The 27,868-nt window shown below is 40.8% G+C and overlaps 3 protein-coding genes across 3 annotated transcripts; 1 reads left to right on the top strand and 2 right to left on the bottom strand.

Annotated features, from left to right (window-relative positions):
* Positions 1-131: 131 nt before the first annotated feature.
* LOC121635957 (E3 SUMO-protein ligase ZBED1-like) lies at positions 132-2,824 on the bottom strand. The gene is made up of 3 exons (XM_041979379.1): positions 1,292-2,824; positions 963-1,077; positions 132-824 (listed from the first exon to the last, which is right to left on the bottom strand). Exons 1-3 carry the CDS (start codon positions 2,753-2,755, stop codon positions 481-483), a joined length of 1,923 nt encoding a protein of 640 aa, XP_041835313.1. The 5' UTR covers positions 2,756-2,824; the 3' UTR covers positions 132-480.
* Positions 2,825-5,659: 2,835 nt separating this feature from the next.
* On the top strand, positions 5,660-14,539 carry map1lc3a (microtubule-associated protein 1 light chain 3 alpha). Its single transcript, XM_041979430.1, has 4 exons — positions 5,660-5,820; positions 10,274-10,329; positions 10,907-11,013; positions 12,816-14,539. Exons 1-4 carry the CDS (start codon positions 5,781-5,783, stop codon positions 12,976-12,978), a joined length of 366 nt encoding a protein of 121 aa, XP_041835364.1. The 5' UTR covers positions 5,660-5,780; the 3' UTR covers positions 12,979-14,539.
* Positions 14,540-16,393: 1,854 nt separating this feature from the next.
* Positions 16,394-25,492, bottom strand: eif6 (eukaryotic translation initiation factor 6). The gene is made up of 7 exons (XM_041979390.1): positions 25,404-25,492; positions 25,040-25,188; positions 23,539-23,624; positions 23,280-23,455; positions 20,368-20,544; positions 20,071-20,255; positions 16,394-17,103 (listed from the first exon to the last, which is right to left on the bottom strand). Exons 2-7 carry the CDS (start codon positions 25,144-25,146, stop codon positions 17,094-17,096), a joined length of 741 nt encoding a protein of 246 aa, XP_041835324.1. The 5' UTR covers positions 25,147-25,188; positions 25,404-25,492; the 3' UTR covers positions 16,394-17,093.
* Between the last annotated feature and the right edge of the window lie 2,376 nt (positions 25,493-27,868).

The following is a 27,868-nucleotide window of genomic DNA, read 5'->3' as shown; positions in this document are numbered from 1 at the left end:
TACTTAGGCCATTTTAAAACACATGGCACATACTTAGGCCATTTTAAAACACATGGCACATACTACTTAGGCCATTTTAAAACACATGGCACATACTTAGGCCATTTTAAAACACATGGCACATACTACTTAGGCCATTTTAAAACACATGGCACATATTTAAGTATTTCCAAGAAAAACAATGTATGACTGCAATATATACTAAAATATATATGTATTTGCACTCTTTAGAAAGAAGGCTTACAGTTGCACAATAACTGTGATTTCACTTTTCAACTCTGAAAAAACAAGTTTTACAAAGATATATTTTGTCACTGAATATTCAAAACTTAATGTCTTGAACTAGCAGCATTATGCTGCTTTGACTTTTAAACATCAATACACTGTAAACAACAGGCTAATAAAAAATAAAAAAAACAAACAAACAGGAGGACACCTTGTGGTCTTTTGGAATAGTGCACATGGGTCTGTCATCTTCAGTTACAGGTTTTTCTTCAGAAATATCAACTGATCAACATGATCAGGGTGAAGCAAGCTACGCTGAGCTGTAACTATGTCTCCAGCTGTGCTGAAAACTCTTTCAGCTGGTACGCTTGTTGCTGGAATGGACAGATATCTTTTTGCTAAAGCTGACAGTAGTGGAAGATCTACTTGCAGTCTCCACCACTGCAATACATCCCCATCCAACCCTAAAGTGTCCCTCTCTCTGTATTTTAAGATTTCATCCTTAGCTTTTTCCCTGATGGTCTTTGCTGGTGGTCTTGCACTCAGGAAATCTCCAAACATCTGGTCCATGGCAGTCTTTTTCTTTGGAGGGGCATCATCTACAGAAGAGGGCAGAGGAGAGGCTCATCAGTTGTGCTAAAAATATTCCTTTCATTTACAATCTGAAAATTACTTGACTATATTGCATCTTCACTGCATACTTGTACATTTTTGGCATTGTCCCCATTTAAACCAACCTGTTTTGTCCTCTTTGGAAGGGCTTTTGTCACCTTCTGTTTCAGCTGTCTGGTCCTCTTCCAATATGCCTGTTGCCTGGTCTTCATTCGGCATTGCTGTGTCACTGGCCTCTTCCTTAAAAATAGATAGATAAGACATATAAAGTACTTTATTAATCCCAAAGGGATATTCAGTGTTACAGCAGCAGTCAATTAAATAAGTATAGTGTAAACAACAAAGTAAGGTAAGCATAAATTAAATAAAAAAATGCATAAACATTTAAAATAATGCATATTCATATATTATTAGTTCTAAACTGCAAAAATGATCTTACTTTAAATGTTCTTACCTCCCCATTCATCTGTACCACCTCTGTTGTTATTTTCATGAATACCATGTCCTTGGCATCACTGTCGTTTAGAAAAGCCAGGTCTTTAAATCGTGGGTCAAGTGCTGAGGCACAGTGGAGAGTGCTTTCAAGATATGTATAACGACCATCAAAGTCCTGCCGGAATCTCTCTTTCATTTGGGAAATAACCTCAAGATCACTGTCATCTGGTTGGAATTGTTTCTGCAGCTTGGCTTGGATTGGAGAGATGATGGAGATGGTGGGTTTTTTTTCCTCACTGAGGAGTGTGGTTGCCACTTTCAGAGGTGACATTAACTTGATGATCTCTGGGATCAGTGTCATGTCATCTTCTGTCAAACTGGCCACAGCCTGACGCTTGTTTATCTTCCTGGACAGCAGGGTGTTCAGCACAGCAGGCTGCTGCTCCCAGAAACGCTCCAGCATGTCGAGCGTACTGTTCCATCTGGTGGAAACGTCATGAACGAGCTTGTGGTTGGGCAGGTGTAACTGGGTTTGTATTTCACGTAGAACTTCAGTTGCCTTGGGGCTTTTGTGAAAAAAGGAGACAAGCTTCCTAACTTTCAACACCATCTCAGAGACACTGTCCACCTTAAAAGCTTTTTGAGACGCCAAGTTCAATGTGTGGGCGATGCATCTTACGTGAGGGTCCATCTTGGCACCAGCACCAGCCAAGATCATGTTTCTGGCATTATCTGTGACTAACGCAGGATTCTTCTCTTCGATTTTCCACTCGCGGCAAACATCCTGAAGTAACACGGTTAGATTACTCCCTGTGTGAGCCTCGCTAAACACTCTGGTCTGCAGAACTTGGTTTTTGAGAACCCACTTGTCATCTATGTAGTGTGCTGTGACCGTTACATATGATGCTGTAGCGCATGATGTCCAGCCGTCCACTGTTAAAGCAACTCTTTGGGCTTTTTGCAGAGACTCCTCGAGCTCTCTTCTGACCTTGTCGTACAGGGCAGGAATCTGTTTCTCGGAGAATAGCTTTCGGTTAGGAATCTTATAACGAGGCTCCAAGACATGGAGGAGGTGTTTAAAACCTTCGTTCTCCGTGACACTATAAGGTTGAATATCTTTGCAGATGAACAATGCAATAGCATCAGTTATTGCCATAGAGCGCGCGGAACTGGTGGCAAGCGGGGCATGGAAAAAATTTTCAATACTTTTCTCACCGCTTCTGGAGCTCGTAGCTACAGGGGGATCCGAGCTGGAGGAAGGGGATGCAGGGACACTGGCAGACGCTTCCACAACAACACCGTGGCGCCGCTTCAAGTGAGATATCAGATTAGTCGTACTGCCCGTGTATTTTACAGATGCGCGGCACATTTTACAAATTGCAGCTGTCTTGTCAAGTCGTCCTTCTTTCTTGTAAAATCCACAGTGTTCCCAAACTTTGGACTTGAAACTAAGTGGAGGATAAATGATCTTGGCGTCCGACATGTTTGTTTTGCTAATTCGCGCTTCCTGACAACTACCTGTGGGCGCATCACTGGCTTCATCCGCGCAGCCCCCATGAGTTGTAGTGTAAACATCCGCAAGTCCGTTGCTTAGGCCTACTTTATGTAGGTCGTTTAAATTATGCGCTAAAACAGGTTGACAACACTTGTTAATAAATAAACACATTCTGTATTAAACGAATAAGCCGTATCTCAGAAAAACCGATGCATCTCGCAAAAACCGATGCATCTAGATTTGCTTCAAAAGTTTCATTCATCCTCTGCTGCTCTACCGATGCACTCGCATCGTGCACGCGCACGACCGCGTATCGATTCATATCGGTTAATCTTCCCATCCCTATTGCAATCATGACGTTCATTGATAGATCCATACATATACAGTCATGGACAAAATTGTTGGTACCCTTCGGTTAATGAAAGAAAATATCACAATGGTCACAGAAATAACTTGAATCTGACAAAAGTAATAATAAATAAAAATTCTATGAAATTTAACCAATGAAAATCAGGCACTGCTTTTCAACCATGTTTCAACAGAATTATTTAAAAAAAAATAAACTCATGAAACAGGCCTGGACAAAAATGATGGTACCCTTAACTTAATATTTTGTTGCACAACCTTTTGAGGCAATCACTGCAATCAAACAATTCCTGTAACTGTCAGTGAGACTTCTGCACCTCTCAGCAGGTATTTTGGTCCACTCCTCATAAGCAAACTGCTCCAGTTGTCTCAGGTTTGAAGGAAGCCTTTTCCAGATGGCATGTTTCAGCTCCTCCCAAAGATGCTCAATACGATTTAGGTCAGGGCTCATAGAAGGCCACTTTAGAATAGTCCAATGTTTCGTTCTTAGCCATTCTTGGGTGTTTTTAGCTGTGTTTTGGGTCATTGTCCTGTTGCAAGACCCATAACCTGCGACTGAGACCAAGCTTTCTGACACTGGCCAGCACATTTCTCTCTAGAATCTCTTGATAGTCTTGAGATTTCATTGTACCTGCACAGATTCAAGACACCCTGTACCAGATGCAGCAAAGCAGCCCCAGAACATAACAAAGCCTCCTCCATGTTTCAAAGTAGGGACGGTGTTCTTTTCTTCATATGCTTCATTTTTCCATCTGTAAACATAGAGCTGATGAGCCTTGGCAAAAAGTTCCATTTTTGTCTCATCTGTCCATAGGACATTCTCCCAGAAGCTTTGTGGCTTGTCAACATGTAGTTTGGCTTTTTTATGATTTGTTTTCAACAATGGTGTCCTCCTTGGTCGTCTCCCATTAAGTCCACTTTGGCTCAAACGACGACGGATGGTGCGATCTGACACTGATGTTCCTTGAGCTTGAAGTTGACCTTTATTCTCTTTAAAAGTTTTTCTGGGCTCTTTTGTTACCGTTCGTATTATCCGTCTGTTTGATTTGTCATCAGTTTTCCTCCTGTGGCCACGTCCAGGGAGGTTGGCTACAGTCCCATGGATCTTAAATTTCTGAATAATATGTGCAACTGTAGTCACAGGAACATCAAGCTGCTTGGAGATGGTCTTATGGCCTTTACCTTTAACATGCTTATCTATAATTTTCTTTCTAATCTCCTGAGACAACTCTTTCCTTTGCTTCCTCTGGTCCATATTGAGTGTGGTACACACCATGTCACCAAACAGCACAGTGACTACCTGTAGCTTATATATAGGCCCATTGACTGGTTACAAGATCGTAGACACCTGTAAAGCTAATTAGTGGACACACCTTGGATTAACACGTCCCTTTGGTCACATTATTTTCAGTCTTTTGTAGGGGTACCATCATTTTTGTCCAGGCCTGTTTCATGAGTTTATTTTTTTAAATAATTCTGTTGAAACATGGTTGAAAAGCAATGTCTGACTTTCATTGGTTAAATTTCATAGAATTTTTATTTATTATTACTTTTGTGAGATTCAAGTTATTTCTGTGACCATTGTGATATTTTCTTTCATTAACCGAAGGGTACCAACAATTTTGTCCATGACTGTATAAATGGATCTATACACATATAAACATTGATGTTTACATACATTCAATGGACTATACATGCATGCAGGCCTACATATGAATATACATGAATCTATACATACATGTATTCATTCATAGGTGTATATGCACATAAATATTGTACATGTTTATTTTATATCAGGAACCATGCACCAAAAATGTTAATCTCAGAGGAGAAAAGCTGCATTATTCCAGATTTGGCAACTGGCTAATTTCCATCTGCGGTCCCAGAATAAATAAATAAAATAAATATAGTTAAATAAATATAGTTAAATTCCAAAAAGTACAAAAACAATTAAACAAGCAACATCCCACTACAATAGAACTCATAATAAACCTGAAGTCATAAACTTACACCACTATTTAATTTCCTATCTTATAGACTTAACAGTTTGAAGATGTATTTATTCATATTTAATAATAAAATAAGATTACAATATGATTATGCATTAACATTCTTTAGTCCTGCATTAAAAATTCTGAAAAATCACATGTTTTCAAGGCACCAAGAAGTTTATTCCACTCTTTAACTACCCTAAGTGAAAAAGCAGATTGTGCAAAAGCAGAGCTTTGTAGCAATCAAAAGTTTGGAAGCAGATTTCTAGTTGAGTGTATGTACATGGGTTGATGCACACATACATGGATCTATAAATATATACAATCTAAACATAGGTACATACTTGCTTACACACATACACAACTGGTCAAAAATTTTAGAACACCACATTGTGGACATTCAAGCAGTTTGAGTCCAATTGCATGAAATGGTAAATGGTGAACAAGTAAAATGCAATTAACAATGAAAGAGCGACAGACTATGGTGAACGTCCCCTTTAAATGCAGCGGATGACGTCAGATGCTTGGTTTACTGGCTTTGTTTGTCCGGAGCTGAGCTTCAGACTGACCGCAGAGACGAGAAGAGACCAAGTTGCTCCGCGAGCCGCTGCACTGTTTCTTCATCAGGCTACGACTGTGTTATAACTGCGACAGAGATGCCGTCTGACAGACCCTTCAAACAGCGGAGGACATTTGGTAAGAAGCCCGCCGACATGAAGGAGAGAGAGGGAGAGAGAGAGAGAGAGAAAAAAAAAAAAAACGCTGAGCGAAGAAGCTGTAGCCGGCCTGTTAGCCACCTAGCTTAGCCCGTCTGTTGACAAGTGGAGTTACATGGTATCTTCTGGTCTGTGGTGTTGTTACAGAGGTATGGAGGCTGCTTATAACACAATAGTAACACTACAGGAAAGTTTACAGCTGTCAAGTTAAACGAGTATTCCAATTTAGTGTGTTAATGTGAGAGGGTGAATATTTTGATTAAATATTTGTCAGCTTTAGGGTTTTAGGCATTATGTAGGTTAACTCGGCTCTGCTGTTTAAAGGGCCATCTGGGTCACTGTCACATTAGGTTGGCAACCCTTGAGGTTACCACGGCCTGCCGCCAGTAGCTTTTATGCAACTGGATAAACTAGCCGACACTGTAAGCAGCGAACACTGTTTGCTGAGAGGAAAAACAACATGTGCTGACACATTATCCCAGTACACGTGTTCCCCGATTTACGTTGTAATTTGATGCCAAGAGACGACCCCTGTGCTCGGTAGGGAGGAGCCCAGAGTGTCCATTGCATAATCTTCCCACACAGAGGAATAAAGGAAAGGCAACTGAGTGGAGATGGACTGGAAAATGCATTTACTATTTTCTTGTATCATGAGTCAAACAGCCTTGTTGCATGTTGATTAGCTGACCTCTGGCCCGTTTTATGAACGGCTGCTGTTTGTTCATTGTGAGCCACACTGGCTCGCTTCACAGTTGCATCATTTAACAGCAAAAGGACATTTTTAAAACTCAACTAGCTTGGTCATTTAGTTCCATCAGCATTTAGGCATGTGATATATATATATATATATATATACACAAATAAAAAAATTGTAATAAACACAGAGAGGACATCTTATTAAACTTATAACTTTTTATGCTTTAAGAAATTAAAAAGTTCGTAACGACCAGAACAACACGTGACATATTACTCCATATCAATAGTTACCTAAAAACTAAGCCAAAGTAAATATGTAGTGTGTGAAAAACATAGTACTCCTTCGTTGTACCATAGGACTGCTACCTTTTCTTACATTTTTGAACATCTCTTCAAAATTTGGGCTCTCAGGTTGTTAATAACCTGCTCACATTCAAAAAGTAAAGTCTGAGTACTTGTCAATGTTAAGTTTGCACTACAAAAAATAGTGAGAAAACTAGCAAGCAGAGATGTGCTAAGAGGACATTTTTAACTTCAGATAATCAAAGAAAGGAGACATATCCATATGGAGAATTATATGTTGTTAAAAAATAACATCATTACTGCTTATAAAGGAATGAAGAGGGTCAGTAGCAGCCATGAGCCTCTGATCAATGCACTGATTAATTGATCCTCATCAGTGTGAGCTCCTGTATAAAAGCAGAGGTTTGTCAGTTTGCTGCTCTGCAGCGTTCAAGTGTGGGTTAACACAATGCCAAGGAGGAAAGACATCAGCAATGATCTTAAAGAAGCAATAGTTGCCGCTCAGACTGGGACGGATTATTACATTATTTCCAAACTATTTGGAGTCCATCACTCTGTGAGAAAGATCATTCACAAGTAGAAAACATTTAAGACACCTGTCAATCCTCCCAGAGGTTGATGTCCGAGCAAGTTCAGCCCAAGGTCAGACTGTTTGCTTTTAATGCATAAAGAAACTGCTAACAACCCAAGATCTACATCCCAGACTCTCTAGACCTCAGTTAGTATGTTAAATGTTAAAGTTCATGACAGTCCAGTTATAAAAGACTGCACAATTATGGCTTGTTTGGATGGACTGCAGGAGAAAGCTTCTTCTCTCTAACAAAAGAACATGGCAGCAGAGCTTAGGTTTTAGGCTGCATCTGAAGAACTCACAGGACTACTGGAACAACATCACTTGGACAGACCAGACCAAAGTGGATATGTTTGGTCATAATAGCCAAAAATCAAACACAGTATATCAGCACAAACACTTCATACTAACTGAAAAGAACAGTGGTGAAGGGCAAATAAGTTGGTGTTGCTCTGCAGCTACAGGACCTGGACAGCTTGCAGTCATTGACTGGACCATGAACTCCTCTGGATACCAAAGTGTTTCAGCATCAAATGTTAGGCTGTTGGTCTAACAGCTCATGCAACAGGAAAATGATCCCAAACACAGCAGCAGATCTACAACTGAATGACTGAAAATGAAGGGAATCAGGTTGACATGATCCAGTCAAAGTCCAGACCTCAACCTGAATTACACGCTGTGGTGGGACCTTCAGAGAACTGTTCAGAAACTAGTCCTGCAAACCTCTATGAACTGAAGCAAGGTTGGAAAGAAGACTGGATTCCTCAACAACCATGTGACAGACTGATAATTACTATTATTAAAACCATTATTTTAACTTATTGCTTGTAAAGGAGCCTCTCCAAGCTGCAGTTTTTCACACACTACTTCTTTCACCTGAGCTTTGAGCCCAGTGAGAGTTAAAAATAAAAAAAAATAAAAAAACAGCTCAAGGTGTTCTGAATTTGACCATCAGGCTGCAGTGGTGAAAAACTCAGAACAGGTAGTGAACGTAAGGAAACACACCAAGGATTACAGGTGGCATTTACATACAAATTATATGCAAAACTGTAAAAGTATGCAAATTCAGTGCACAATTATATACTTTATCTACGTATATCATGAACAGTTTGGCTGTTAAAAGGGAAGAGACGTAATGCAAATTGTGGCTTCAAATGGTGTTGTGTGTTACTCTGATAATTATTCTCTTATTTAGGTTAGTCAATCGTTGCAGCTCTGTTGGTGAAGTTGCTCAAATGACAAATGAACCTCACTGCGCTGCAGTAAACCAAACGCATCTCTCTATGTTTAAATATTACATTACAAAAAAAGATGTGGACACTGAGGAGACAGCAGTTAGAGACAGACATCATGGGTTGGACGACAGGCTTGTTTTGTTGGATTTACTGTCAGTGGCTGGTGTGGTGTGGTGTGGTGTGGATAATGTGGACACAGATTTGTTGCAGCCGTAGTTTAGCTTCACTGATGAAACAAACATTGACATGTTGTGTAAGGTTCTATTTTAATTAATGAATGTGCACTTGGATCAGTTCCTGTGAATTTTATGAATATAACCAGAAATCTTGCAAAATTAGTACTAAATTATTTTTCTTCTATAGAAGCAGACGTGTATAAAATATTGAATATTTTTCATTCTGACCCAGTTCGGTGGTTTTACCCTCCAGTGATACTTCCGGTAGATAACATGATTCCAACTAAAGTCAGTCCAACTGTAGCCTGAAGTTTAACCTTACAAATGGATTTTGTTTAAAGTTTCTTTAGAGGCTTTAAAAGCTGAAGGAAACTGGAACATGGAGCTGGGAATGACATCCCATCTTTTAGTTCATGTCTGAAAACCAGCAGGAATCAGTTTTCACTCAGAAATGCCATAGCAACAGATTCCGACAGTTTTACTCTGTCAGCACTTTGTGTGCAGGGCAGCCATGTTGGATTTTCAGGTCGGTACAGGGTTCCTCTGACTTAGAAATCTGAATTTGGGATTTATTCTAGTATATTTTTCTTAGAGGGGAGCTGGGATTTCTGAGTTTAAATGAAAAAGCTCTGCTCAGAGAAACTGCTTTGTTTTTTCTCTGTTTTGTAATCTGAGTTGTTCTGTTCTGGGTCAGGGCAACTGGTCCAGCCTCCTTTCTGTGCAGACTGCAGTGAGTGAACTCATTATTTTCTCCACTGAATAAACCATTAATCCTTAGGCTGTAAGGCCACACAGAGATCCGGATCAAGCAAACCATTATCCTCAATCTGGTTTCTGAAGTAGAGAAAGATGCTGCAGCTCAGAATGGTTCACTAGGATTGTGGGAAATTATTCCATCTTAAGATAATTTGCTGTTCAGCTTAGAGAAAACTCCTGTAACTGCCACAACATAACCCTCAGAAACTGGAGTTACAGAAAGATCCTCATTACACCTCTGCATCTTCACTTAGATAACAGATGGTTTCTGCTAGATGTTGTCTGTTAAACCTTTAACTTGCTTTCTGCTCCTATGTTTTAATTGTGTATGATTTACATGATCAAACTACAACCAGTGTCACAGCAGGATCTCCCACACAGAGATTTCAAATCCTGGTCTGGTTGTTTCCACCTCTGACAATACAAAATTTCTCTTGGATCTGATTAAAGCTGTAACGATCAGCTGATTTATAACACAAGGTTGTCAACTAGTTCATGGTTTGTCTGTGTAATCAGATATCAGAACAGAATCAGATCTGTCTGATGAAACGTTGTCACGTCATGCAGATTTATTTATCGTTTGCAGCAAGATGAAGATGAAAATATTAATAAAAGAAACTGGAACTGTAAACTACATTAATGAAACCACAGCTTTATGAGTGGTTGAGGTTCTTTCTCTTTTTTTTGTCCCCACAGCTGACCGGTGCAAAGAGGTCCAGCAGATCCGTGAGCAGCACCCAAACAAGATCCCTGTAAGCTGCTGTTCAGATCTAATCTCACACTTCACACCGCACAGCAGAGATTCACGAGCATGTATCATACTGGTGTCTGACTCTTTGGGATGACTTTCTGCCCAGACACCATAAAATCAAACTTACTAAATATACTAATCTGCTTTTAACGATTGAGCCACATTGAAGCTGCATCTCCACTGAGGTAACCAGAGGGTCATTTCCTCTGCCCCTTTCCTTATGAGACAACCCCAAACCTTTAGGCTTGCAGAGCTGAACATTTCTGATTGGTCAAGTATTCCATCGTTTTCTTTCTTTGTCATGGTTTAATGTCTTCATTGTACCAACAACATTAAATCTGGAACTTTTACACACTTTTAATCAGCTGAGAGGACACCAACACACCGTCAGCCCCACAAAGAATGAAGAGAGAAAACTTATTTTGACAGGAAAGCAGTGAAATGAGAGCAAGATGTTCATCTCAGGTGGTTTGGCAGCAGTTATGCATTCATGCAGCTCACAGATCATCCCAAAAGTTATGTGACAAGATGAGGTTTTTAATGTTTCATTCTGACACTGCTGTGTTTTATGTCTGCAGGTGATCATTGAGAGGTATAAGGGAGAGAAGCAGCTGCCCGTTTTGGACAAGACCAAGTTCCTGGTACCTGACCACGTCAACATGAGTGAGCTGGTCAAGATCATCAGGTAAACAAACACCTGTTTAAAGCCTCTTGACAACATAATTTTAACAAGGTTTACAGGAGCAAGCAGAAAGGTCAGCCACTGTCTGAAGTGCTGTCCTTACAGCCATGTTTGAGCCGATTTTTTTCAACAATGCTGATTGGACCAAGTCGCTCTGTTATGATCGTCATGGAGAGATCCACGAGAATCCAGCTTCTTCTCAGGCAGAGAACTAATCTGCCATTTTACAACTGATTCCAGTTTCACTGTCAAGCTCTGCAGTTCTCGCCTGTCGTTTTTCTTCGTTCCAGATGAAAGTACGCCGGTCAGAACGTCAAACCAACATTTAACATGATGTACAGCTTCTGATCAGAGCCAATCAGAGGAGGAGACCCAGTCCTGCTCCTAGACCTGATAAATGTTAGACACACTGGCACAGCAAAAACAAGAAAAAATATTCCTCTAGATCTCTATTGCCATGACAACCAGGTCAACAGTTATTCATTATAGGTTTTTGAACTGTAACCCACAATTTAAACCGTATGGCCTCGGCCTCCACAGCTGTTCATGGCCATTTAGACAATGGTTTGGTTCACATCAGGTGCAGAAGCTCCCAGAAGCACCTTGTCGTGGCTCCGCTAAACATACGCACGAGTCTATTTTTGATGGAGCACGCGTCCAGAACGCCTCAAACTCCAGAAAGGAAATAAGACATCGGAGCAGTGTAAAAGCTTCCGGCAATTTTCAAAATAAAAGCCCTGTGCATGTAAACATTATGTCATTAATCGGTCACAGTGTTTTAGTGTTTTCTTTCTTTATCATGGTCAACGAGACGTTTATCCTGGAAGTGGATAAACCCGGTGGAAATTGGGGGTAAGAGGAAGTTATTTGAGGTGTATGTTCGGTACATGCATGAGCATTAGGAGCTGCCAGTTAACGTACACATGTACCAGTAGTTTTACAAACCTTAAGATGTGTGTGTGCATCAGTGAAGCTCCACTTTTATTCAGCTGCAGATTAACGAGCTGGTTGTTAACCTTGAGGTATGTGTGGTAAATAGTAAAGGGATTTGTACTTATGCAGTGCTTTTCTAGTCAGCTTGACTTCTCAAAGGGCTTTACACTTCATGTCATATTCACCCATTCACGCATATCCCAATACACATCAGGAGGCAATGCAGGGTTCAGTGTTTTGCCCAAAAACAAGGGCATGCAGTCAGGGGAAGCCAGTAATCAATCCTTCCAGTTGGAAGACGTCTGCTCTTCTACCTGAGCTACAGCCGCCCTTCAATGCCTGTGGTGGGGATTCACTTGTTTCTGGTGAACCTGAAATTCTGAGCAGGCCTTAATACAAAAGCACTTTTACTTGTCGAAGATGTAAACAAACTATAAACCTTCATTTGCCATCGTGTCTCAGTCGGCTTGTTCTGGATCTCATTCACCATCACAGCAGCGAAGGCTGGAAATGGAAAATGAGGAGACTCAGAGGAGGTGAAATATGAGCATGGAAGCTAAAAATGAGCTGAAACATGAAACGAGATGTCTTAGAAACGTGGGATTGGTTTGACATCCTCTGTTGCGTTTATACATTTTTTATTTCTAAAATCAAACTAAAAATAAAGCATATTCAGAAAATATTTGTCTGCAAAAGCTGAATCTGTGTACATCCTTGCATGTGTGGACATGAATTTGCTTAGCTTATTTTTGTGATTCTGCAGAAGATTTAAGTCTCTCCTGATCGAGCAGCTGATGAAATGTTGTAACACCTACCAGTCAGATCAGCATTGTAACCTGTCTTCTTCTATTTCTGATAACGCCCCCCCGCAGGCGTCGGCTGCAGCTGAACCCCACCCAGGCCTTCTTCCTGCTCGTAAACCAGCACAGCATGGTGTCGGTTTCCACTCCCATCTCTGAGATCTACGAGCAGGAGAGAGATGAGGACGGTTTCCTCTACATGGTCTACGCCTCGCAGGAGACCTTCGGCTGCTAGGGAGGAAGAGGAGGAGGGGGGTACATCCTCCAGTATTGGGAGGATGAACGTGGGGGGAGGGGTAAGGCTGAAAGGGGATGCTCAAGGTGTCAGAATCCATCAGAAACCGTCACCGTCCTTTTCTCACCTTGTTGCATTACAAGCTCACATAACTGCATCCTGTCAGAGTACACGTGATCGACCCCCCCCTCCCGCCAACCCCCTGCCCCACTCCATCATAATCGAGCACCCTCTTCACGTTGGTCAGTACGTATATTAGCTACAAACATCGGAGGACTCAGTTCAGATCTCAGACTCATTTGCTCCCGAGTTCTGATTATTTTTCATCTCTAACCTCACACACATTAGACAAGCTAAACCGGAACGCCGCTCCGGGTTCTGGATGTAATCCGAGGCTAAACTCCATCTACAGGCCATCCTCACTGCAACAGCAGTAACGTAAGCTAGAAAAGTCTTCAACACGTTTTACTTTTAGCCTTCTGTTTTAGCTGTAGTTTAGTTTGTGTTCAGTAGAAAAGTTTAATCAGATTTCCTGAAGCTCAACCAGCCGCTGGAGTCACCGCGTTGGGCTCAAAATTCCTGCGATCTGGGTCAAAACCTCTTAATGTGCAATACTTTCTCCTCACGCCTCTTTCAGGTGACACACAAGCACAGCTGTGGTGTTTGTTGTATCACCTGTCTTCACCGCCAACCTGAACACACGCTCATCCTGCCTTCCCCCTTCCCCAGCAACGTAAGCACAACGACATCACTGCTCATCACACTCTTTAACATTGTAAGCAACCAATCAGGTCAAGCCGATTCTGTCTGGTAGATGTTAGGCAGCTGAGTTGGAGCGAACATGTGAGCATCGCTCCGATCCACCAGGTCTCCAGCTGCATCCACAGCTGTTTCACAAGGGTTGAGATGTTTAGCACATGACGCTGCTGCTTCAGGAGGAGGGGTCGAGCAGGATGTTTTTCTTCCAAAAGTATCCGTATTTATTCCTTTCTTCAGCCGGAACAGACGAACATAACAGTAAAATGATCCGCTTCGTGTTTGGAGCTGACGCCTCCTCCTGGTTAGAACACTACGGTAGCATCGTGTCAATTATTAGACCTGACAAAATGTAACTGATGTAGGAACTGAATGAGCTTCTTTTGCACATGAATATATAAAAAGAGTTGGCATAGATTTTTTTTAAAGAAATGACTGTATCTATGTAACATTTCTCTTCTTTTGTATCTGCTCCCCGTCTGTCTGCCTTTCTTTAACAAGAATTAGTAGACAACAGTTTTCTGCACTACAAACTTGCATGTTTTGACCTTTTTTTAATATAAGTAAAAATGTATATTGATTTGATGCTATGGATATAATTGTACTTTTTAGATGTTTTCCATACCAAAAACCCAAGTGTGTGTGTAAAAATGAAAACTGCGCGTATAAACGATCATATAATCAATCTGTATTGGTGTGTTATTCTTTAAGCTTTCTCACTGTTTGGATGGGTGTACATAGATGCACTGCTGCAACCTTATTCAAAGCATTTGCCAATAAATAAATAAATAAAGTTGCCTTTAAACAGTTATCTTTGTTTTGATTTTGCTGCTTTCCATGTTAGTGAACAGTTGCTGCTTCCTGCCAGCAGGTGGCACCAAAGGCCTGCAAAGCCCCGAAGAGAAGTTTTTAGGCCAAGTCTAAGAAATGCCTATTCATGTGAATAACTGGAGTTGCATACATCTAACAAATAAAAAAATCTATGATCCTAAATCTGGTGATTTGAAAAAGATAAGCAGACTGACAGCATCACTGCAGAAGGATGCTGAGTTATCCAGTGCTCAGTTAGTTAATCAGTGTAACATAAGGGACATGTGACAAAGTTTGTTTTCTGTCAGAGAAGCTTATTACTTTCCCTGTGGGGGGGAGTTCTCCCCCGAAGAGAAAGAGAAAATTCAGAGCCATTGTGCTTAATGTCCACACATTGTCCCCATTTTAAGAAAGAAATGTAAGGCTAAAAGTTGTTAATTTAACTTTGGCTTTATCAAAGGACATGACTTAACTCCCCCCCTTTAAAAGTATAAAACCAAGAATGGTTTAAGCAGAGTGGGGCACAGGGTCCATGACTTTTTAGTATTTGCATGAAGGGGGCCCTCAAAGAAAATGGGTTGTTACCCACTACTGTAGATAGATTTTAGTTTGTCAACTTTCAGACTCCAGAGGACTTTGTGGTTGTTCAGATTTGTCCTGGGACTTCAGCCTCCAGTACTGTGAAAACCCCATGACCGCCACCATGCTGTAGAACATTAGTCAACCTACAAAACCAAACGCAAACTCAGAAATTTGACTCACGGTCATTTCGGAGAGCTGAGACGGAGCTCTAGTGAAAGGAGGAAGGCTCCAACACAACTAACGGACCAGGATTAGATCAGACTGAACCACACCTTTGGATTGGGATTTTGTAAAATTATCTTGTTAATTCAGAAATGGACCCCAGGAATGTCTCCCACCTAACAACCTAACCTGCTCAAAAGTGAATCATCTTTGTGATGGTGAAAATCCAGTTAACTCATAAACTGGTTACATCCACACCAGCATGTGTCCCAACACTGACATAAGGCCATTTTGCAGGTAAAATCCAGTGTTTCTGATTCTCTGGAACTTCATATCAACCACTGAATACTCATCCTGCACTTGGAGGCGGAGTCTAACTTAGCATACAATTTCTTTCAATTTCAGCAGAGGTGAGGCAGATTGGTGGGCGGGGCTTGCGGTAGTAAGAGAAGATAACCAATCAAAACAGAGTGGGCTTCAAGAAGGGGGGAGAGTAGGGCTACATACTGTTCCATTTTTTACCATGTGACTGACTGCTGATGCAGATGTATAACCAGATATTCTGATACATTTTCAGTAAACCTGTAAACTTTATTAGACTGAGATTTAATCCTCACATCGCTTTGATTTCTGACTGATGGCAATATGTAAAATCTTTATTGATCCATCATGATATGGATATAATTTTTCTTCCCAATTAAAAACAAACTTGCATTTACGTTTTCAGTATGCATTCAATAGTTGCCAATTAAAATCTCTAAGGTATTTAATTTTTAATGAACGAGCTGGTTCTCACTGATTCCGATCTCATTTAAATTTGATCGTGAAGCAGATTTAATGTATATATCTGTTGAGATGTTCAGTCCTCTCACCCCTGACATGTAGACCGGGCTCCTGCAGAGGCTCGAAACAAGTCTGATGATGATCTATATGAAAGTACTGCTGCAGTTCTTTGAGTTTTTGTTGTTTCTATTCCATATTTCTCAAGGAGAAACCTGATATTTAAGGTGCATTTACAGTGTCAGCACTTCCCACTGACTCGTTATAATTCAACCAAATTTTGGCCATGTGTTTAAAAAAAAGAAAAAAAAAAAGGAAAGCGATAAAAAGAGGGTTTACTTTATTTACAGTAAGAAGTCCAAGGAAACATTGGTTGTGTCCAATTTGTCTCATTTCATACAGTCTGATGAAAAAACCTCATTTCTGCATAAACACGAACAAACACTTTTTCATCTCACTGCATCATGTTTTCATTTTCTGGATGCTGCAAAACCAAATGTTGATTTCAGACCTCAGACTGAAGCTTTCTGAGCGCTCATTCAGGCCAATTATCACCTTCTTTTTTACTTTTAAAATTCATGTTTGCTTTCTGCAGCCTTCACATGATCCAACGGGTCAGACTGGAGAAAATTTATCTGTAAATATTAAGAAAATGGAGATGATTTTAATCTTATGACTACAGGAAACCAAACATGTCTAAGCAGCTGACTGTGTGGACTTAGGCTTCAAACAGCAGCACAAAAAAAAGAAAACATTCACATCACTCTGTTACTGCACTTTTCCTCCCAACACACTGAAACAAGACTGCAGCTAGTTTAACTCCGTCCATCAGAAGCTTCCACGACGAGAACGAGCAGCTCAAACTTCTCTCTGCTCAAATATATTCAAAAAGTGATACTTTAATACGGCTGCAGGTGAAAACTGGGGGATCTGACAGAAAAAGGAAGCAAGTTTGTGTTGAAGGAAATGCGGTCCAGCAGCTTTGTGTGGCAGGGCTCCTCCACGGCAGGAAACTGACGCAGCTTCTACGCCATGCTGGTGAGAAACAGAAGAGACACCAATTAGCTCATCAGACTAGGTGGAAGCGGTGCAGGTTGAGGTTTCTCTGAGCATCTGCTGCAGGAAAACATTCACTTCAGACTTGAAGACAATTTGAAACAGACGTTATGCGACTGACGCTAAGAAGAGTGTTTCCAAGAAGTTCATGTTTATTTTAGTAAAAGTGAAGCTGCTGCTGGTGCATTCAATAACAAATGGGAAACTGAAGTTTCTAACTTACAACTGGGAAAAAATAAAGACGGTCTTTTACAAGTCAGATTTTCTACCTGTGATAAAAAAAAACATTACTAATTACAAGGATTGGGCATGTTAACACATTATTGTGTAAACACATTATTTATTAACGCTGTAATTATTTAATTGATTTTTCGTTGCATGTTACAGGTTTTTTGTTCCCCCCCAAACTTCTTGCTCATTGGCTCTGAACACAGAGAAACCACATGCAGAGGCAGCAGTCCATGCCTCGTCCTCCTGCTGCAGCGGTGCGTTTGATGTAATCAGGAGAGAGCAGGTTTAATAAAATGAAGAGAAGTTTTCTGTCTGGAACTTAAGAAAGAAGACGAAGAACCGACGTTTCTCTTTGTCTGTCAAAACCCATACAGATGGGCAGAACGTTTTGATTTTGGGACGAAAAACTGCTCCCAAAAGACAATCAGTGACTTAGTGTTTGTGTTCAGCTTAATGGCTGAAATTAAAGCTGCTAAGCGTATTAATGGCAGAAATGTAGTTACCGGCAGAACTGAAATTTTTCCTTTTATGACAGTTTTGTGTGAATATATTAAGGTAATGGGATTTTCTCTCTAGAGCAGAGTTTAACCTAAACAAATATAGCCCAACCTCAATTTAAGGACCAGTCTAATAGATTCACTTGGAATTAGAACAACAAAACGGGTTGATCTTATTGGTTGTTAAACAAAGGAGTTACAGGCACTCAGCACAGTGTAAATGTTGTTTATGTCTTATGATGTATATTGTATTTTGTGTTTACTAAAAATTGCTGGCTTATATAACCAAGTCTTAAATCTGATTTTGATTTAACTAAGCTACCACTCCTTCTGAGCCTAGTACTGGTCCAGTGGCTCTGTCTTGACAGCGATGTAGGTGCTACAGTAACAAATTATCTAATTATCGATCCTTAAATACAGTTACTGGTACTTTAAAAAAAAAAATCGATCAGAAAACCACATGATGTGACTGAATCACTGTCTGGAGGTTGTTTATCTGCAGCAAATAGGTCTTCAATGAGCAGAAGGCAGCCCGAGTGTGCGGAGCAGCTGAACAAGTGTTCGTGAGTCAGTTTATCCCACAGGTGTTGAGGAGGAGTGTTACAATCATCTGCGTGTCTGAGTGTGTAACACAAAACAAAGAAGTGGGTCAGAGCAGATATGAACATTCAGCATCGTCTTCAGATCCAAGTTACTGATGAAAACAAGATAATTTGAGTCGTGACACCGAACGGCTCAAACGTTTTCACTCAGACGATTTTTCTCTGACTACAAAAACAACAGGTCATAAAACAAGTGAAGAATCTATTCATATTTGTCATCTGTGGGAAAAACATACTGAACACTATCAGGTCATCCTGTTCAATTACTGTTAACACAAGTATCTATTCAGCCAATCACATGGCAGCAACTCTGAACATTTAGTCATGTAGACATGGTGAAAACGACTTGCTGAAGTTCAAACTGAGCATCCGAATGAGGAGGAAAAAGGATTTAAGTGACTTTGAACACGACATAGTGGTTGGTCTGAGTGTTTCAGAAACTGCTGCTCTGTGGGGATTTTCACACACAACCATCTCTAGAGTTTACAGAGAATGGTCTAAAAAAGAGAAAATATCCAGTGAGCAGCAGTTGTCTGGACCAGAATGTCTTGTTGGTGTCAGAGGACAGACGAGAATGGGCAGACTGGTTGGAGATGATAGAAATGCAACAAATAACCACTGGTTTCCACCAAGGTATTTAGAACAGCATCTCTGAACACACAACACATCCAGCCTTGAAGCAGATGGACTACAGCAGCAGAAGACCACACCGGGTGCCTCCTGTCAGCTAAGAACAGGAAGCTGAGGCTACAATTCACACAGACTCACCAACACTAGACAATAGAAGATGGAAAAATATTTCCTGATCGGATGAGTCTTTATTTCAGCTCCACGTTCAGATGGTAGGGTCAGAATTTGGTGGAAACAACATAAAAACATGAATCCATCCTGAAATGCATCAACAGTTCAGGCTGCTGGTGGTGTAATGGTGTGGGAGATATTTTCTTGGCACACTTTGGGCTCCTTAGTACCAACATGACCTAGTTCAACCACCACAGCCTACCTGAGTATTGCTGCTGACCATGTCCATCCCTTTATAATCAGTGTACCATCTTCTGATGGCTACTTCCAGCAGGATAATGCACCATGTCACAAAGCTCAGATCATCTCCACCTGCTTTCTAGAACATGACAATGAGTTTACTGGACTCCAAAGGCCTCCACAATCACCAGATCTCAATCCAACAGAGCAGCTTTGGGATGTGGTGGAACGGGAGATTCTCATCATGGATGTGCAGCAACTGTGTGATGCTATCGTGTCAATATGGACAGTTATGGAGGAAAACGGAGAACCAACTAGGTACTAGCAAGGTGGACCTGACAAAGTAGCTGGTGAGACAGCGTTCCACTTCTGCATCAGTGCATGTTGGTTAGTTGTAAGTTAAGTTTCTGCAGCCTGAATTGTGGGACAGCTGCAGCATGAATGCAGCTGCATACATGCAAACACACTGTTACCATGGAAACGTACACAAACTACGGAAGTGAGGCACTAGTGCAACGTGAAACACCAGTATTCAGGCTGTCTGTGGGAATCATTTTTGTCTAATGAGGAGACACCAGCCGCTTGTTGCTTTCAGACTCTGTTCAGGGTAACTGTGTGTTGTGTGTGTGTGTCACCTGTCGATCAGCGAGTCTCTCATGCTGGTGGCGATAGCAGACGGCTGTGCCGAGTCACTGAGTTTAAAGACGCTCTCGATAACAGACAGCTCAGTGCTGGTGGTGTCCAGCCCACAGAAAGCGCACCAGTCGTTGACCACCATCCCCGCCGCGATGACCTCGCTGCCCCGGTTCACAGTGCCGGCCTGGAAGAGACCGTCGTGACCATCTGGTACTTCGTACACTCGGTCATATGACATAAACAAACTCATAGCACAGTAAGCAAGAGAAAACAACCACAACGCTGCCGGCACTCACCACCAGGGGGACCTGCAGCAGAGACGACAACTCGTCCTGGTCTTCGATGGACGTCTTTGGGTGGACGAGGCCTCCCTGGTTGCTGAAGGCGCAGTAGGAGCCGACGAGGACCTGCTCTGCAACCGTCTGACGGAAAACCTCCACCTGCAGCGTGTCCGCAAGGATCTCCTCCGTCTCCTGAGAGTCAGAACGGTCACGTTGACACAGAACTGATGAGTCACCTGCAGCTTCACTGTTTCTGAGCCAATAATCCCACATTTAATGAAACCAACGAAACCATCAAAAGCAGCTCGATTAACCTATAAACTACTCACTAAAAGTTAGATATTCAGCCGTTTGTTTAATGGCAAAATTAAGTTAAACGCAGTATAATCTTTACAAGTCAACTTAATTTGTTCTTCTCTAAACTGTTGAAAGTACACGTATAACTGTTCAATATTTAAGTATTATTGCACAACATGCTGTTCGCTAACAACATAATTAACCACAAAAACCTCTAAAAGAAGTGTCTGCACCATGAACTGACCATTGATTGGCGCCTCTGTATTTGTCTAATTGGAGCATACTCCGGTTAGAGCTTGGGATGTAATAGATTTTCTTGGTATGATTATTGTCAAAGAAAAAGACGTTTTTATGATCATCATGATTATTATGTGTAAATCAATTTCCCAGTACTATAATGTGTAAAATTTACTGAACACTCCTTATATGTCTATTAGTTTTATTTATTTCTATTTTTCATGCCAATAAACCTAACTTATATAACAACAAAGTAACTAAGAAGTCCAATTCCAGCTAAATCCCCTCTTCTGTGTACAGAATAAATAAATCTACATATTAACTCAGGAATTCTCAAATGTTTGCAGGTCCTCTACCTGAACGTGGGAGGCTTATTTTTGTAACCACATTATCAAAATTGTTTTGAACATTTCTTTTCAACCTGAGTTGAGAGTTTAGAAACACAAGAAAACATCCAGCTAACTTTGACGTCCAGCTGTTTGTTTGGGACATAAATAATACAACAGTTTAAAAAAAAAGACCATATATCTGGAATTAAATGCCATCTCTTCTACGAGCTATTGCACACTAACAAGTGAAAGCCACGGACCTCATATTGGGTCAGTTATGTTTGAAACTATCCGTCACAGAAGACGTATTTAGTTTTTTTTCTCGTCTGTGTAACGTAATGTTCAGTGAACGCGTCCAAGACCAACCCGGATCGTACATGATTACAAAATAGTAAATGACAGGATAAGATTTCATTTCAATGTTTCGTTTGATAAATATTAGCGTCATTTATCACAAACTATTGTGCATTTATCTTTACTGTAGCATAAAAAACTGCTGGTGATCCTCCAGTTGGTGAAACGTATTGGACGTATTTCCTACTTTCTCTGCAACTTTTTATGTGCTGCTTGACAGGCTGGTGAGTCGTCCTCCACAATGACACCTTGGTCATCTTTTTTCCTCACGCAACCAAAACAAAGCAACACAAGTGGAAACTCGTGGAAGTGGTCTAACGTAGTTTTTGCTCCGTGAGGAATTTGTTCTGATCTGCTGATATAATTCATACACAATATTGTATATGAAGTGATGATTTTCAGGGATCTTTACAATTAATTAATCATAGTGTTTACTACTGTGATTAATTGTAAAAATAAATAATCGTGACATCCTCGGTTAGAGCTCTGAGGTCCTCCTCACAGTTGCTTCTGGAGGTTCCTTGAACCACATCCATTTTCTAGAGGTGAGAGCCTTTTCTGTGCCGACTCCAAAACAAAAATGTGCCGTTACATGCCAGACGTTCTCAGTCCATCTCTGCTTTTAAATCCTTGCTAAAACAACTTTTTTCCTTGGCTTTTGAATCCTAGTCAAGAACAAAGTATAACAGCTATTTTCTTACTTTTAACTATCTTAATCTAATTGTTTTAATATTTTTTAAGAATGCTTTCATTGTATTTATTTTGGAGTCTTTTATTGCAGCACTTTGTGCATCAGTGGTCGCTGCAAACTTGCTATAGAAATAACTTAAACCATTACATGTTCTAGCTCAATGACGGCTTGTATTTAGGGCATTCACACTGACGATGTTTAGTCTGCTTTGGACTAGACCTGAACGATACGGGAAAAAGGGGAAAAATCTAATTGCAGTTTTTCTGACCAATATTACAATTTGGTCTGTGATTCTTCTCTATATTCTAACAAGGATGTGAAGTTGAGATATGAACGACTTCACTTACCATCACTGAAGCCTGAAGGTTACATTTCCTCCAGAGCAGGTTTATACTTTGTCCTTGTAGTAAAAACTGAACCGGCTGATGTTATTTATCTTATTTACACCAAAGCGGCTCATTTCTCTCTACATGATTTCTGTACTGCAAACAGCAGAGTTTCACCCCGATGACACACACAGACGTGTGTGTGGCACCGAGGGAGATGGAAACACTTGTGTTATGGTGGAAACTTCATGTCCATCACAGAGACGCAGCAGAACCAGCTGAATCTACCTTCACTGTAGCCCCCCTGGGTCTTCTACAGGTAAAGACAGCAGGCTGACCACCCATTGAAAATAAAGTTCGATAGTCTAACTGAGGTCCATCAAATACTGGAATGATTCATTTAGAGTACACCCCCCCCCCCAAAAAAAAAAAAATTCTTTCTTCGGATCTACACCATTCATGTAAGTCACCCATTTTGGATTCAAAACGGCAAATTTCAGGAAAATGTGAGATTTTCCTGTCTGAAAATTCTCCAGAATCAAGATACCAGGTATTATAGAAACTTTCCTTGTTTTTTGTTTTGCTATTTTTATGTGTCGCATCAAACTTGCACTGTTTTTAAGTTCTGAATATAATCATGTTGGTGTGTTTAAGGTTTAAGGTGTGTTAAAAGATGTGTTTCTGTCGTCTCACCCTGTCGAGATCGGGGTGCACCAGTGCAACGTAGTCATTGCAGGCGATGACGTTCCCGAGCGCAGACAGCCTCTCCTCCACTCGCTGGATCTTCACAACCTCTGGCAGACAGTTTCTGATGTGCTGCAGCTCCTGGTCTGTTGTGTTGTTGGGCACCAGAAGGCCATGACGGTTCCCTGATCACAGGAGAGGGTATGAGGAACGTGAAGAGCGAAGTGCTGCTGCAGAGGAACATTATGAGAAGCTCAGATTTACCCACCGACACACAACCTCCCGATGATGCGACAGCCTGCGATGGAGGCGTGAACCACCGGGATGGTTTCTGACAACTCGCCCTCAAACACACTGCACAAAACAAAAAGCAAACACAACACACATTTTAATGCAAGTGCAAAAAAAGAGGGAATTTGTCAGACCTCCCTCCAAATCCCTGAAAATGTTCATGTGTTCATAAAGTCTAGTTTTAGATGGATTAGCGGAATCATTTGAACTTTTTCAGACATCACATTGCTGTACTGACTGAAAAAATACCGTTGGATCTGAAGTGACGTCACTATGGCCACCATCGTGCTCCGTTTCCTTCTATGATGTTTAATGGTGGCTCGTCAATCTAGACTCCTGCTGACCCTTTCATTTTTGTTATATTCTTAATATTTATTTGTCTTGTCCTTTTTCTGTGAAGTACTTCCTGTCGTCTCATGGTTTGAAGCCCAACATACCATCTTCATCTCTTTTAAGTTTCATTGTCTCAATTCTCCATGTACTCCTGATTATTGACCGCCCACTAAACAAGGAGGAGAGAATCAGAGAATAAGGAGGTGTTTTAGGACACGGCTTATGGTTGTCAGGAGGAGGAGCTGCCTTACAGGCTAAACTCAGGGCGAAAAGTCATCATACAAACTACACTGTTTTTAAGTCCCACTGTGGCTTGTGATTCCTCCTGATTCTCTAAATCTTTTGATATTATACTGTGGTGTATAAGTAAATAGTGGGATCTTTTAAGTTTTCACTGTTTTTAGATGCAGTTCATCTCTGACCTGTTGCCAATTAATCTGATTAGTTATCAAATGCTCCTTTAGTTAATTTTGATTTGTACCAGTTACTTCCAGCCTTTTGCTGCCCCTCTTCAAATCAACTTCATAATCATTAAATTCAAACTGAGGTAATATTTTCAAAGAAATGTTAAAATGTCTCAGCTTTAACAACTGATATGTTGTTTATATTTTACTGGGAATAAAATTTGGGTTGAGAGTCCCAACATATCTGGACTTGAAGTTGTAAAATGAGCTCTACCTGCAGCAGTTGAGTGATTTATACATTAACACACTGCATATGAGTCTGAAACAGGTCATTCTACTTGACTCCACTTATGAAGGTTTACTTGTCCTGAAGCACTATTTTTAGGTGTAACATGAATAAATTTAAGGATCTAAAAGGTTTTAATGTCACCATCTGCTCCATGTGTGTTGGTCGTATTTCATTATATTTCCAGCTCAGCAGTTTTGACTCTCTGCGGTCGGGTGCTGTAAGGTCACGTGGTTTAATGAATCTTCACTTAGAACTCTGTAGCTTGCTTTTTCATTGATGCTTGTTTCTGTCACAATATCTGGCAACATTGTCTAAAACTGAATGTCATGATGTCTGGTGGACTGACAACCAACTTCTCATCCAGGAAAGACGTGTATGCCTCCACGCGCCCACACCTGCCTGTCTCCAGCTTGTGAACAAAATGACGTGACAGGTCATAGGTGGCAGCTCACCTGTAGAAGTTCTCCGAGCCGCCGATAGCCACCAGGCAGTAGGTGTTGGTTAGTTTGGCGAAGCAGCCGATCTCGTTGTTCTTCTCAAAGGACGCTCTCACGGCCATGATGGAGAGGAAGATGACGATGAGGATAACTGACTTCTGATCCTGGAAAAGCGGGGATGAGTTTAAAGACGCAGAGCTCCGAGTTGCAGAGTTAGCTGAGCGGCTAAAAGGCTAATCTCAGAAGTTTACGGTTTATATTCCGGAGAGGAAAACGCGTCAGAGTGACACGTTTCTCTTAGAACCTGAAACTTTTCGTGTTGGGCAGCTTCTGATTGTTTTAAAAACTCCGTAATACCAATTAAAAAAGGACTAATTACCTGAAGAAGAGTCGTGGCCTCTCAGTATGCGAGGTGGCGAACCCTTCAACCACACGTGTCCACTTCCGCAGTTAACACGATGACGTAAGACGTACCGTAGACGTCAAACATGTCGTATATTTAACTTTATGAAAACGATTTTTAAAGTACAAAACCTATAATAATCAGCATTAAACACACATTTCTGTTAAAATATTGATTTATTATTAAGTTATAATCAGTCTAGAATTAAAATAAATGTTTTTGTGACTTAAAGTCCTTCATCAGATTACCCACCAAACTCATACCAAAAGTAGTGTAATGTTTCTTCTACACCTAGTTTTCTAAATTATACTTTAAGAAACATCATACACAGGAAAAATAATGCACAAGGTTCTGATACAGTTTTCATTGTTTTAATCTTTCTTTCCCAGTAGTCAGACTTGGTTGTAATCTGTTAAAGTGGTCTTGATCAATTCCAGCTTCAGTTTTCTGAAAGTGTTTCACATTTTCTGCTTTATTTCCCTTATTTTTAGTACAGTCCTTGTACCTGACTATTTTCAGAGGAATCTGCTTTTTTTCCTGTTAGGCCAACTAACAATGAATCATTCAAGAAGAATGATGGATGAATCCCGCAACCTGACACAGGACCTTCAGTTGATCCATCTAGCCTAAGCCTCATCAGGCATGGTCTCCATGGAAGGCTGGTTGTCAAGAAGCCATTATTAATGAAGGGAAACATGGATAAAAGGCTGAGGCATGCCACATGACACAAGAACTGAATTGAAAATCAGTGGCAACAGGTGTGATGGTGGAGGGATGAATCCTCCCCAGAGCGTGGATCTCAACATTATTGAAGCAGTGTGGGATCATCTGGACAGAGAACAGAACAAAAGGCAGAAACATCCAAAGAAGAGCTTTGGAAAGTCCTTCAAGAAGCCTGGAGAACTATTCTTGGGTGCTCTTGTGTGCTTTATCTGTGTGAGTGTGTGAAAGATTATGATTGGAGTGTGTTTCTGTTTTTAATTTGGTTGAGTTACATGCTTGGGTATGTGAAGGCTTATCTTTAATTTTGTTTTGTTGTTGATATTAAGTAGTTGTTGTGTAAAGCTCTTTGTGCTGCTCTTTTGTATGAAAAGTGCTATATAAATAAAATTTTGATTGATTGATTAAGGATTGCTAGAGATGACAAGAAAGCATGTCTAAGAAGGTTCAGACTGTTTTGGAGAATATAGCTGCTAAGGCCAAATATTCATTTCAAGATGTTTAGAATTGGACTGACTGTTTATTCATCATATACTGGATTTACATTTGTGTTTGCATGTTTCAACAAATCACTGAAACTATATTCTGTCTTTTTGACAGCATATAAAAAAATTGAGTCCCACATGTTCAGGCTTTTGCATCTGAAACATCTAATGACTGTGATATTATAATTATTTTCGTTTTAAAAATGATGTTTGATTTATTTATTAATACTTTTGTGATGTATGAACTCATTGTTTTCTTTTCGGTTTGAACATGCTGAACTTTCTGACTTTTTGATGAATCCTCAAACAAGGTTTATTTTCATCAGGTGTTTTCATGCTCCCTCCTCCCTCCAGCCTCGATTATTCACCAAGATGCTCAGTGTGTGTGTGTTTGTGTGTGTGTGTGTGTGCGCGCGCGCGTGTGTGAAGAAAGACACTTAAAAAAATCTCTAAATTGTCCTCCTGCTCAGCAACCTGCATAGCAACGGGCGTCCTCTTCTTTCGTCCTCGTGCTTCACAGGGCTCGGCACTCTCTGCCAATCACGTCGGCTTCTTTGCGTGACGTCACTGAACAGGTCAGGGCAGGGAGGGGGTAGAAGAGGTGGGGTGGACAGGAGCGGAGGGGAAGACAAAGAGTAACCAACAAAATGAGGAGGTGTCACTCCTCCGCGTTTTAGTGCGCCTCAGCTCTAACACGTTTTATGGAATTTAGATTTAACAAAAATGATCGTTCCTCAAACTTACACTCCTCTGAATAAAAACAATAATATAAAAGCCCATTTTTTAAAAACAGTTTTCTTGTGATAACAGGACAATTTATCTAATTATAATTGATAAAGGTTTTTTCAAATGCAGAGTCTCGAGGGGGTTGAAGCTGTCCCTACTCCATCTCAGAACCAATGCAGAGACACATATTCAATCAGACTCACAATCACTCCTCGAATCCTCCAAACATGCATATCACTGGACTGTGGGAGGAAGCCACATAGTTAATAAATTATATTGGCTTTTATTGAGTGTGTTTGTGGTCTACAGGGGGAAGTGCTCCAGTTTTTCCAGTCTACCTGCTGCAGAAATCCATGACCTGCAATAGCTTCTTCACACTTTGGGTGCAGCGAAGGAGCTGTCAGTGCTCAGGTGGGGTTTGAGGCATTGGGGAGGGGGCTGTCCTTCAAAATGGATGAAAGCTTAGCTATTATCCTCCTCTTTCCCACTACTTTTAACTGGTTGATCCAG

Source organism: Melanotaenia boesemani, chromosome 3, assembly GCF_017639745.1.
Source record: "Melanotaenia boesemani isolate fMelBoe1 chromosome 3, fMelBoe1.pri, whole genome shotgun sequence".
NCBI lineage: Eukaryota > Metazoa > Chordata > Actinopteri > Atheriniformes > Melanotaeniidae > Melanotaenia > Melanotaenia boesemani.
The sequence above is the reverse complement of the archived record's forward strand: the minus strand, read 5'-3'. Positions and strand labels throughout refer to the sequence as shown.

Excerpts from the sequence above, each read along its gene's own strand:
- LOC121635957 (XM_041979379.1), bottom strand. The coding sequence starts at position 2,755 with ATGTCGGACGCCAAGATCATTTATCCTCCACTTAGTTTCAAGTCCAAA. Across the intron at positions 1,078-1,291 it reads TGGTACAGATGAATGGGGAG|GAAGAGGCCAGTGACACAGC; the intron begins GTAAGAACATTT and ends TCTATTTTTAAG. Across the intron at positions 825-962 it reads TTCCAAAGAGGACAAAACAG|ATGATGCCCCTCCAAAGAAA; the intron begins GTTGGTTTAAAT and ends CCTCTTCTGTAG.
- map1lc3a (XM_041979430.1), top strand. The coding sequence starts at position 5,781 with ATGCCGTCTGACAGACCCTTCAAACAGCGGAGGACATTTG. Across the intron at positions 5,821-10,273 it reads CAAACAGCGGAGGACATTTG|CTGACCGGTGCAAAGAGGTC; the intron begins GTAAGAAGCCCG and ends TTGTCCCCACAG. Across the intron at positions 11,014-12,815 it reads GAGCTGGTCAAGATCATCAG|GCGTCGGCTGCAGCTGAACC; the intron begins GTAAACAAACAC and ends GCCCCCCCGCAG.
- eif6 (XM_041979390.1), bottom strand. The coding sequence starts at position 25,146 with ATGGCCGTGAGAGCGTCCTTTGAGAAGAACAACGAGATCGGCTGCTTC. Across the intron at positions 23,456-23,538 it reads CATCGGGAGGTTGTGTGTCG|GGAACCGTCATGGCCTTCTG; the intron begins GTGGGTAAATCT and ends TCCTGTGATCAG. Across the intron at positions 20,545-23,279 it reads TGCACCCCGATCTCGACAGG|GAGACGGAGGAGATCCTTGC; the intron begins GTGAGACGACAG and ends TCTGACTCTCAG.